The sequence below is a fragment of the Mastigoproctus giganteus genome, chromosome 2 (assembly GCF_048544385.1).
Source record: "Mastigoproctus giganteus isolate SK-2022 chromosome 2, ASM4854438v1, whole genome shotgun sequence".
In the NCBI taxonomy this organism is placed as follows: domain Eukaryota; kingdom Metazoa; phylum Arthropoda; class Arachnida; order Uropygi; family Thelyphonidae; genus Mastigoproctus; species Mastigoproctus giganteus.
Genome location: NC_143576.1, coordinates 128869737 through 128882667, shown reverse-complemented (window position 1 = coordinate 128882667; position 12931 = coordinate 128869737). Strand labels below are relative to the sequence as shown.

Below are 12931 nucleotides of genomic sequence, written 5' to 3'. Positions count from 1 at the left end.
TGAAAACAGCAGAAATGAATCCACAATTAACATAAAAATGAAAAAGAAATATAATCACTGTTACACAGTTTTTTAAAGGCGCCTCCGTAGCCAGGTGGGAAGGAGCAGCAGTGCGTAGCACACGCTTCTTGATTAGACCGGGGTTCGAGCCCGTCACCACCAAATACGGAGGATGCGGAAAGGTCATTCAGGGAATGACCACCGCATATCCCGGAGCAATATGGCCTTAGTTGCTAATGCTCCTAAAAACCAAATAACAACAACAACAACAGTTTTTTAAATTTCTTAAATGCAGTGCACAGGTAAACATTTCATCTAGAAGCCATAAAAATTCTTACTGAACTAGTCAAAACACTGAGGTTGCAATAATTACTTTATAATACTAGTGATTTTGTTGAAAGGTTGTGCGATTTTCTATTACTATTCTGGAACCACATTCATAGTTCACTGATAAACAGACTTTTGGCATATCATTCAACAATAATTAAACCTATTATTAAAAGTAAATTTAATATTAAATATATTTAATTTAATTAATTTAAATTATTATATCAAAATACACTTGGCAGAGACCAACAACTTTTCTTGCCCCCAGAGCACACTATTCTTCTTCTTCTGCCCCAATAAGTGCTGAAGAAAAAATTCCACTGATTACAAAGTAATGTTTAAGTAAAGAGATAAAGGAGATAAAACTGATACAGTCAAAAGAAGTGATAATGTCAAATAAGAAAAATTGTGAAACACTGAAAAAGTGGAGGTTTCCTCTTTTATTCCAAGGCTTGATATATCTGATGAGTCATGTGTAGACATGTGAAAGTGAATCAAGCACCAATGCCTATAGTGAATAAAGGTGGGGTGATTAACCATGGTCTGAAAGGTAAGCATTTTGAAAAGGGATTTTCCAAGAATTTTAAGCATAATGATATTGATGGCAATAAGAAGGAAATAATTAGATGCAGCATCTTTGAAAGAAGTAGGAGCTGTGGGCTGAGAAGAATTTGCTATTCCTGCATGATAATATACTAGATCATCAAGTGCTAAGTGTGATATAGTACCTCACAGACACCAAGATGACAATACTGCTACTCTCTCCATACTTGTCAGATCTCTCATCACCAGACTTGTACCTCCAAGGCTATAAAATCTCAGCAGTAAGCACTGATGAGTGGAAAGAATGCAGTTGCTCTGAAGCACATTCTCAAAAATGATTTCAAGCGGTGCAGTCAAGAACTACACAGCTGATGGTAGAAGTGTATAAGGCCGCCGTAACCTAGTGGTCAGGCGCGTGGGTGCATAAGTACACGTGCCTTGAGTGACCGGGGTTCAAGCCCGTGACTGCTGAATACGGTGCTGTTTCTTGTATTCTGTCTATCTTGTGAACTCCTCTGACAGTTTGGTTGTCCCGGAGTATAAACAGAAAATTTATTATTTATTACTTATAAGATGCCCTCAAGGACACTACTTTAAGAGAAGAATGTTAAAATCTCAAATTTGTATCATCAGTGGCAACAACAAATCCATTATTGGAACTTTCTCAAAACCGAGAATACACATACCTAACAACTCTTCTGAATTCGGCTTCTTTTTTTTTTTTTTTTTTTTGATAACTGGGCCTGTTTTCTGATAAGTTTAGTTTTCTGTTAGTTTTGCATCATTTATGATAGTTTCTTTTTTTTTTTTCAATTATGAACTTACACAATTTAACAATATTCTCTTAAAAGCCAATATTAGGTGGTTCTGCTCATATGTACCCCAAGGATAGTGAATCTCTTCTGCATTGTGTGTGTGTGTGCGCGCGCGAGCGTGCACGCGCTACAAGAGTAGGTGAAAAATATCTTGATGGCCTGATATACATTTTAAAAAGTGTTTAGTTTTTTTTTTTTTTTTTTTGTAATAAAGACAACCTTTAATATCTTAATTTCAATGCTATTTTTTTTTAAGTATCATTAATGGCTTAGGTGGAATTTAGTTTATCCTTGTTTCTACTGTTTATCGGGCAGTTTATTCTGTGTGCTGTAATTATATTTGTTGTTAAAAGAAGATTAGTTAAGTGAATTTAAAAATTTAAATGTTTCATTTGTTTAAGAGAATTTGTTACTTTTAATTTAAAGTAAATTTAAACTAATTTAAAGTAATTTAAATTACTTTAAATTTGTTTAGCAACATGACTGCAGTGTTGTGGCCAATTTGCATAAGCTGGCACAATGCACTACAGTCAACTTCAACCACAGTGGATGAAAAAGTAATGATTTTTTTAACATTTGGAATGTAAATATTTTGCATTAGTCAATACTATATACTTGAACAGAAAATAAATACATAAATAAAACAAAGAACTCTAATAGTTCACAGCATTTTATGATATATGCACAATTTACCCACAGTATCATGTGTCAGACATTTTTCCCCAGTGCTAAACTCTAAAAAGTTCCTGTGTGTGTGTATACAGGGGTGGAAAAATAATGGAAACACCTGTGACAAGAGTTATAGGTATGCATTAATATGGTGTAGGCCACCCTATTAGGTTTTTAAAAAGGCTTGTATTCTATGTGGAATAGATTCAAGTAAATCTTGAACTGTTTTAAGAGGAATACCGGCCCATTCTTCATGGTGGAACATTTCAAGCTCCTTGAGTGATGAAAGTGGAGGAAATCTGCGTCTCACTCTCCTCTCCAAATATGCCACACTGGCATATTTGGAGAGTATGGTGATTGTGTAGGCCACAGGAAATGCTTAGCCTTGGTTTCATGCTCCTCAAATCAAGATTGAACATATCTGGCTGGAGCATTATCACCCTAAAACATGGCACTATTTTTGGGAAACATGTTTTCACCATGGGATGAACCTGGTCACTCAAATATCAAGGTAACCTAATCAGTGGCAGTAATTCACCCATTCAAGGTGATGGTGGGACCTACAGAATACCAAGATATTACTGCATAAACCATTGCTGATCCACCTTCATGTTTGACAGTTGGCACAAGTCAGTCAGGATGATGATACGCTTCTTTTGGCTTTTGCCAAACAAACTCTCCCTGATGTTGGGAAAACTGTGAATGATTATTTGCCTGAAAATATGTTTCTAATCATCAAGTGACTAGTTTTAGTGCTCCTTACACAACTGCATCCTCTTTCTAGTATTACCATCAGTAACAAGTGGCTCAGCAATAGTGGCTCTGCCATAAATTTCAGTTTTATGATGGTCTTGCTGAATCACATTGCTAGAAACATTAGCTGAGACTCACATTAAGTTCTGCAGTTATTTTTTAGGCAGTAGTTTTATGTTTTTGGCTACAATAATTTTTGGTGTCTGGCAGTCTCTTTCATCAGCTTCAATTTTCTGATACAATTTGTCTTCTAAGATTTTGTTTTTCCACAGCTGGTGAATTCAGCCATCACTTTTGATATAGTTGCTCTAGATACATTAAACAAATCATGTTTAACTCCAGCTAAACATGCACCAACAATTTAACTTTTTTGTAATTCAGACAGGTCAGTCATTTTCTTCACATACCATTCTATCTAAATAAATATCAGCTTTTATTGTCTTTCCTTCACAGTACTACCTGCAAGAAACAAAAAAAAACTGCATGTTCATAAATACATCATACAGCCATTAGAAAATCTGCTACTTCCATATCAGGTATTTCCATTATTTTATCTGTAAACTGGTTAATCTTGTGATTCTCTCTCTTTAAAACTGCTGTTTGATGCCTATGGCACACTGCACAGGCTTGGTTGGTTGGTTGGTTTGGATATTTTACTGGTGCATCAGCTTATATGGCTATAGTATGCTAAACTTATGATTTATAGTTTATTCACTGATGTCTTTCATTATGATTTTTATATCAAATTATAGTAATTAATTTGTTATTAGTAAATTAATAAGAGGAGTTTACCTCAATATAGTACGTGGAACACTTCCGTATGATACCCTCCAGAAATTAAAACGGAAAAAACGAAAAAAGCAAGGAAGGAAAATCGTTTTGAATATTTTCGTTAGATTCTTTTAATTGCGTTAATTTGAATTTTAATTGTTTTGAATTGATTTTGAATTGTGTTAAATTGATTATTTAATTATTTATAATTTACTTTAATTATTTATATTTTACTTTAATGTACCGGTAAGTTGTCGATTTTTTCGTTTTTTCCATTTTAATTTCTGGAGGGTATCATACGGAAGTGTTCCACGTACTATATTGAGGTAAACTCCTCTTATTAATTTACTAATATCATTATCAACGTAGAACATATTGAGTATTACAGCTCTGATTCATACTATCTAAGTAATTAATTTGATATAAAACCTAGAGAAAATAAAAAAATTTATGCATTTCAAAAACTGAAGAACTGACAATATTGTTTGTAATGAAAATGTGTCCATTCCTTTTAAGGATTTAACGGTAATCTGATGTTCTTGTGTAAAGTTAGGGCGGTCAAATAGAATGTGTTGAACTGTTTGCACTGTGTGACAGTCAGAGCACTGAGGTGGTAATTCAGCTCAGAGAAGGTAGGAGTGGGTAACATTGGTGTGTCCTATTCTTAATCTGCTCAGTACAACTTCTTGTCTGTTGGTTTTTGCCGTGGGCACTGATCCAGCATGCTTGCAGCTAGTATAGGATACTACACCCGCATATTCAGTTGTACAAGGTGTGGCAATAAAGTTCCTGGATTAGATCAATAAAAAGAACACAAAGTAAAGGAGCTCAAAAATGTTTTTATTTTTATTCAAAGTAATCACCATGTGACTGAATGCACTTATTACACCATTCTAAAAATTTCTAAAAAGAGTCAGCTAAGGCATCCAAAGAGGTGATGTTCAGTTCAGCAGTTATGTTTTTCTTTATATCCTCAACTTCTTGAAATCTCTTTCCTTTGAGGGCAGTTTTCCTGGATATAACAACCATGCACAAGCACACGGTGGGTGACCACCCAGGTGGGAACCAACGTAAACAGGGCTCGAAGTGTGGCATCCACACCACATGGAGGAATGCTGCCACTCTGTGTTACCAGGCAATACTAGGTTGTAGATGACTCTCATCAACCGGTGCAATACCACTACTTTGCTTATTGGTGGACTGAAGTGGTGGAACCCATGTTTAGTCTCCAGAGCTAAGTTCTGGTCAACCCTTCCCCATCTCTTCCATCATGCCGTATGACTGATGACTTTTGAGGTTATGATGAACATCATGGCGAGATCCAATATTCCTTACATTTCAAGGGTACAGCTCTAAAACGGTGTTCGCAGGCCGGCCGCCCGCTAGTTAGTACACTGGACCAACCCTATTGGTAACTCTTTAGGAGGCTTCAGGATCAGCTAGTGTATAATCTTGCTACCTCTACTCTGCCAGATAGTGACTGGAGGGAGCCTGAGTAGTGTGTATGAAGGGGGCATTGTCGAGGCCACGTTATGTCAAAGATCTGGGTATATTCTTACCATGTGTACACCATATCCAAATATTTCATTACTTCATACAGCATATCCCCCCCCCACTTTTTCTTACTATTAAATACACCATGAATTGTCAAACTAATAGAGTAAGCTTATCTGTGAAAAGATCTTAACCTCCCAAACGCTTCGTAGTTCATTTCACAAATATACGTGGTCTCAATTCAAATCTCAATGATGTCCATTTCCACTTGCAGTCTACCAAACCCCATGTTATCGGTCGATTCAACTACTGCTCATCTCAGATGCCCAAATTATTCGTTGTATGATTCCTTTCGCCTCAAAGGTGGTACCTTGTGCATATGTCCGTTCTGATATTCCCTGTCAGAGACTTGGCAATTTGGAATCTCCTCTTTTCGATCTTCTCTGGCTTAAAATCTCTCTATCTCATTGTGTCAGATTCATCTGTTGTCTCTACTGTTCTCCCAACTCCACTAATCACTTGGAGCTCTTTGACTTCCTCTCTTTGCAACTTGCTTTCTCCAGTCCAACTTTCCTAACAGTGAGGTAATTTTCCTTGGTGATTTCAATGTTCAAAACTCCAGCTGGCTTCCATTTTCTAGTCACACTGACCCAGCTGGTCGAGATGCTGAGGCTTTTGCAATTACTAATGATCTTGCACAGATTGTTCATTTACCTACAAGAATACTGGACAATCCTAACCATACAGCCAATACGCTTGATCTTTTTCTTACAAACAACTCTTCTAAATATGCCGTCGAAGTGAGTGGTCCTTTAGGCACTTCAGTTCACAACTTGATGATTGTCTCTTCTCCAATGGTGCCTTTATCTCATGGATATTCCCAACCTCATATTGTTTGGCATTACAAGAATGCAAAATGGAATGACCTGCGAGATTTCTTTTCTTCTTTCCCATGGTCGAATTACTGTTTCAAAACCTCTAACGTCAATGTTTGCTCAGATCCTGTCAGTGAAATTATTCCTGTAGGAATGGAATCCTTTATCCCACACTCCACTTTAAAATCTCGTTCCTTAACTAAACCTTGGTTTTCCAATAAATGTGCTAAGGCTGTTCAAGAGAAGAACGTTGCATATCGTAATTGGCTTATTTTCAATTCTTCAATTTCATTTTCCGCCTACACCAAAGCTCGCAACAATTGTTGTTGTTTTTATTATTATTTGGTTTTTAGGAGCATTAGCAACTAAGGCCATATTGCTCCAGGGATATGCGGTGGTCATTTCCTGACCTTTCCGCATCCTCCGTTTTTGGTGGTCACGGGATCGAACCCCGGTCTGATCAAGAAGCGTGTGCTATGCACTGCTGCTTCTGCCCACCTGGCTACGGAGGCGCCGCAACAATTGTAAAGCAGATATTAATCAGTCCAAACTAGATTTTGAACAGGCTAAGAGTAGAAAACTTGCTTCTTGCCCTAATGGTATCCGAGCATTCTGGTCTCTTGCCAAAGCTATTGGCCAAAACTTTTGCCCATCTCTGCTCCCACCTCTGTCAAAACCAGATGGTTCAGTTGTCACTTCAGCCAAGGATAAAGCTAACCTGCTAGAATCTTATTTTTCTTCCAACTCATGTATTAATAAACTTGGTAAAACACCTCCCACCATTCCCAACATGCTCCATTCAATGCGTCCTGTAGTCTTCCTACAAAAGGATGTCAGAAGGATTTTGACAAATCTTGATGCTAAGAAAGCTCCAGGTCCTGATGGTATTTCTCCACTTGTTCTCGAAACCTGTGCTCCTGAACTCACTCCTATTCTTTGCCGCCTTTTTTCACTTTCTTATTCCAAAGGTGTTTTTCCTTTTGCTTGGAAATTTGCTCATATCCAGCCAGTTCCTAAAAAGGGTGACAAATCATTCCTATTCAATTATCGTCCCATTGCAATTACTTCTACTCTTTCTAAAGTAATGGAGAAATCGATTAACCGCTAACTCTTAAACTACCTAGAAACCTTCCGTCTGATCAACGATCGCCAGTATGAATTCTGTCAGTGTTGATTCACTGGTGAAATTCTGGCTTATGTTACCCATTTATGGACAAATTTAATGGAAAAGTTTGGTGAAACACAAGCAGTTGCTCTTGACATCTCAAAGTCTTTCAATCGTGTTTGGCATAAAGGCCTTCTAAACAAGCTTCCATCTTATGGTTTACCACCTGTTTTTTGTAATTGGTTATCCAGTTTTCTCTCTGATCGCTCACTGAAGATGATGGTAGATGGCTCTCTGTCTTCTAACTTCTCCACTAATGCTGGTGTCCCCCAAGGTTCAGTTCTTTCCCCCACTCCTTTCCTCTTGTATATTAATGGCCTTCTTCCATTGACTGGAAATCCTATCCATAGTTTTGCCGATGATAGCACATTGCATTCCATTTTGAGAAACCTTGCCCTGCTCAATCAGCTTCAACTTATCGAATATCTGCTACCAATTCCTTAAATGCCGATCTCCAGATAATTCTCCACTGGGGCAAAGACAACTTAGTTGATTTCAATCCTTCTAAAATTCAGTCTTGTCTTATTTCTTGCAAAAAGGATTCTTTTGCATCTATGCTTATCTTTGGTGACACTCCGATTTCTAGGCAAAATGATATATCTCTTTTGGGAATTACTCTGCATCTAAAAAACTTGGTTTTCTCTTTCACTCTCGGCATTACTTTTCTTCCAAACAGCTGTTCACTCTGTACAAATCGCAAATTCGCCCTACCATGGAATACTGTTTCCACATCTGGGGTGGTGCCCCCAAAACCTCTCTTAGGCTTCTAGATTCCATTCAAAAGAGGGGAGTTAGGTTAATTAATGACTCCTCTCTAACAGAGTCTCTCCACTCTCTGTCTCATAGATGTGCTGTTTCTACCGCATGCCTTTTCTACAGATACTTCCATGGGTACTGTTCTTCTGAATTGGCTTCTATAATTCCTGCTCTCTCTCTTTCAAAACAGTCCAAACACATGCCGCCACCAGCCAACATCCATTTAATGTCCAACTTCAAACTCACAGGACCAACTTTTCATCTTCCTCGTTTATTCATTCAACTGCCGTTTTCTGGAACAACCTTCCTTCATACATATTTCCTGAAAATGACAGTCTACAGAAGTTCAAGTCTAATGTCAACAAATATCTTCTTTCATCTTCAAAACCTCCAACCCAAGCACAGTACTAAGTACTATAGGTTCTAGTACCGCTCGTGTTTGGGGTTTTCATTAAAAAAAAAAAGTTTTCACCTTGGGAAAGAGGAAGAAGTCCACTGGTGCTATATCAGAAAAGTAAGGTGGATTGTTGATCTGTACAATGCTATGTTTCATCAGAAACATCTTCATAACAAGTTTGGAAAGAGAGGGGGCACTGTCATGCAACAAGAACCAGCAGCCTTTCTCTCAAAATTGTGGCCTCACCTGGGAAATGCACTTAAATGCCTTTGAAGCATCTGTACATAGCATTAGCTATCAGGTACAAATTCCTTGTGAATCACACCCTGTTTGTAGAAAAACGTGATCAGCAATGTCTTACCGAAGTTCAATGTCTTGAACTTCTGTAAACAAAATTTTTTTGGGCCTTGGTGATAGTTTTGAAATCCACTAAATGCTCTGACATTTCATCCCTTGGTCATACTGAAACACCTAATTCTCATCTCCAGTGATAATACAATTGAGGAAATTAGGATTGTCTTAACAAGTCTGTATGAAGTCTTCACATGAAAGCACTCTTTATTGCTTCTACTCATCCATGAAGTTAGGTAGCACAAATTTTGCACACGCCTTCCTTTTCTCTAAACTGTCTTGCAGAATTTTACAAACCATCTCCTTATTCATATCCAAGTCATCAGCCTTCACTCCGAGGGTCAAACAACGATCTTGTGTAGCAATTTCCGAACTTTTGAAATTCTTACTCATTTCAAGAGGTTGATGGATGCCTACTTTTCGGGTCATCATGAACATCTTCGCGTGTTTCTTTGAACCACTTATACTACCCAAACACATTAGTGTGACTTACCCTTTCATCATCATAAACAGTTTTTAACATTTCATGTTTCTTTTGCAAATTTTTCCAGTTTAAAGCAAAATTTGATATTCATTCATTGCTCCATTGAAAAATTGTGACATGGAACATTAACACTACTAACGAAACTGGTTGTTACTTGCAACCCATTGGCCTACTGGACAATCACTGTACCAGCATCTGTTGGAGGAAATTTGAGCTACAACATATGACTTTCATTTATTTTTCAAACTCATTGAACATGACAGCAACAGCACCAGTTTGGGAACTTTATTGCTACATCTCGCATATTTCCTGAGAGGTCAGTTCTGTGTTTGTTCCATATTGTTTGCACTAGACAATTATTTACTGGTATAATTACAGTATATAATTTAAATAAATATCATATAAATTAACAAAATATGGGTGGGAAAAGGAAGAGAATTGCTGTTTTATGAAAATTAGGCTGGATACTCTAGAAAGATTTCATAAATGTTGGCATCTAAAAAAATTAGTGTTGAATTAGGTATTGGATTGGATACATCTCTCATATTGTAAACTTAATTTCACAGCTGGGTTGTCAGCTGTTATACCATCAGGATATGTACCTATGAAGAGGGGAGCTAGTTGGCTCTTCTAAAAAGAGCCAACTAGCCCTGAAACAGCCATCTGGATGGTGGTATCCACTGAGAATAAGTAACGATAGCAGTAATAATATTGGGGAAGCGTTACTTATTTGAAGTATAACCAAATAGGCAACTCATTGTGAAGACATTTACAATATGAAATGTAAAGAAATTATGCCATTTGCATGATGCATTTGCACTAACTTATATGTCAAACTCTGCAATTAAATTTGTCCAAAGGCACAATTGAGAAAACGTGGCAGGAGAAAGATTCTGAAGTCTCTTCTCCTGCCACAATGCTAACATGCAAGATCTGGAGCTTTTTAGTGCTGAATAGATGCACTTCAATGATACTATTGCAGTATAATTGAAGGGGTCCCTCCTTGCCATATTTCCAAAGCTTAAGTAAGATATATTAGCATTTGTCCTGATAAAATGTGTCCCAAATCTCTTGTGGAAGGGATGGTATATCTACTGATGATGATATTCAGTTTGCTGACAACTAAATAAATATTTTACATCTACATCATATGAGAACAAATTTATGGCTGGGAATACCATAAGCATATCTAATTCTAATTGGTAGTTAAATGAGTTTGTTAATAACCGAGAGGAAAGTGGAAGAAAATAAGGCATTTGGAGCTGATGGAATCTATCCAATTATACTGACAGAAGCAGCATGAGAGGCAGTAAAACTGGAACCTATCAGCAAAAGAGGTAAGCAAACTTTCGGCCCTAATTATGAGAGTATCCTTTGATTCAGAGGAGGTGTCTATGGATTGGGGAGAGCAAATGTCTCTCTCCTGTTCACAAAGGGGGGGAGGGTTAAAAAGCAAAGTGAGTAATACAGACCTGTAAGCTTGACTTCTATTCAGAAAATAATGAAATCAATGGTAAGAAGTAATGCAGGAATCTTGACAGGAATATAGTTGAATGGCAATCACAGCACACATTTCTTAAGGAGAGCTCTTGTCTGACAAATCCAATTAGTTACTATGACATCATCACAAAGGAATGGATGCAAAAAATAATTTTGGCACTACACTTTAGGTAGATGTCAGATATCACTAAGGCTTTTGACACTGTTTCACATGAAAGATTGCAGTACAAACTGGAGCAATGTGGCAGTTACTGCTATGAATAAAGGAATGGTTGACTGTAAGGATACAGAGAATGGTTATTAATGGCCAATGTTCTTCATGGACTAATGTCATTAGCATTAGTAAAAGCATATATGATGCAAAAAAGCAAGCTTATACAGCATCAACCAAAAAAAAAAAAAAACCCACTCTTCTCATTTCATTCATCCACTCGCTCCAAATATTTGTCTAGTTCTGCCTTGAATCTATTTAAGCTATCACCTTCTATAACATAACAACAGACGGAAGTTTGTTCCAACAATCAACCACCCACTGGCTTAAAGCAAACTTGCACACAAAATCTATCCTACAACTGTCTTTCCTCAACAGAGCAGCGCAAACGGGTGTGCAGGTTGTGCACCACACAAAGGCGCCAAATTGGGTTTTAAATAATAATAATAAAATGTAAATATATAAAAAATATAAGTACTGTATAAAAATATAAACATTCAAAATATCTGAAATAGTTATTTATGTAATAAATATGTAAAGGAAGCATTTTTTATTGAGTGCGAAGGTATATGCATGAGACATTAGCCAAACACGAAAACGGTAGCACGAGATCAAAAACAGCCCTTTACACACATATTACATACAAAATTTTTTCTATGATCACAATAATTGACAATAAATTATAATTACATGCATAATTTGCACGACTAATAAGAGTTGGCAATTAATAGTAAGTATTTTTTGGTAACTGTATGCTGGTATCATAAAAATACGAACGTGTCAAACGAATTATTAGATTTTTTCTTACAAATTATAATAAATCTTGTACTAAAGTTGTTTTGTATAATAATAATTTGTATAATAGTAATAATAAATCAATACAAACTGATCAGTTAAAATGTTGATATTTCATATAGAACCAGGAAAAACAAGTAGAACAGAACCAGAAAAAACAAGTAGAACAGAAATGCAAACACAGCAGTGTACCATCAACATCTACTACTACTCTTCCAGAATTGATTAAACAAACAGAAATTGATGACGTTTCTAAAAATTTCTCCCAATTAGAAGATCCGGGTACGTGGCCAAAATTTTTATCAATGAAACAAAGAGACTATTTAGTCGAACATCCTCCTTCACATTTTCCATCAAAGATGCAAAATCAAATGGGATTTTCCAAGAGATAATTTAGAAAGGAAATTTTCCACCTCTTATTATAGAAGGTTACTTCCAAATGGAGAAAAAATATTGAGATTATGGCTAATATACTCAGTTTCTAGAGATTCAGTATTTTGTTTGTATTGCAAACTTTTCGGAGATGGCAAATCGCAATTTAATAATGAATTTGGATGGAAAACTGGCAACATTTGTCACATATTTTAAGTAAACATGAAAAAAGTGAATCTCATATAAAAAATAGTAGTAGTTTTGCTCAACTTCGAACGAATTTGGCAAAAAATAACACAATTGATTCTCGAGAACAGAAGTTGTATGAGACAGAAAAAAGTACTGGTATTTGGTAATTGAACGTATAATTCATGCAATACAATTTTTAGCCCGACAATCTATAGCTTTCCACGGATCATCTGAATAGTTATATGAAAATAATAATGACAATTTTTTGAAGTTAATAGAAACTTATTCAAAATTTGATGCAGTTATGGTGGAACATTTAAGCTGTATTCAAAGCTCAACTTCAAAAAACATCACTCATTATTTGGGACATCAAATTCAAAATGAAATTGTTGAACTACTTTCTGATGCTATTAGCCAAAATATAATAGAAATGGTCAAAGATGCAAAATATTATTCCATTATTT

The 12931-nt window shown here is 36.3% G+C and overlaps 1 protein-coding gene across 1 annotated transcript in view; it reads right to left on the bottom strand.

Moving 5' to 3' along the window:
* The window catches only part of LOC150089558 (uncharacterized), a 185746-nt gene extending 176392 nt beyond the window's left edge, over positions 1–9354 (bottom strand). The window contains exon 1 of the mRNA XM_090390029.1: positions 9214–9354. Within this exon, the coding sequence (XP_090246155.1) occupies positions 9214–9354 (141 nt within the window). The remainder of the gene's footprint in view (positions 1–9213) is intronic.
* Between the last annotated feature and the right edge of the window lie 3577 nt (positions 9355–12931).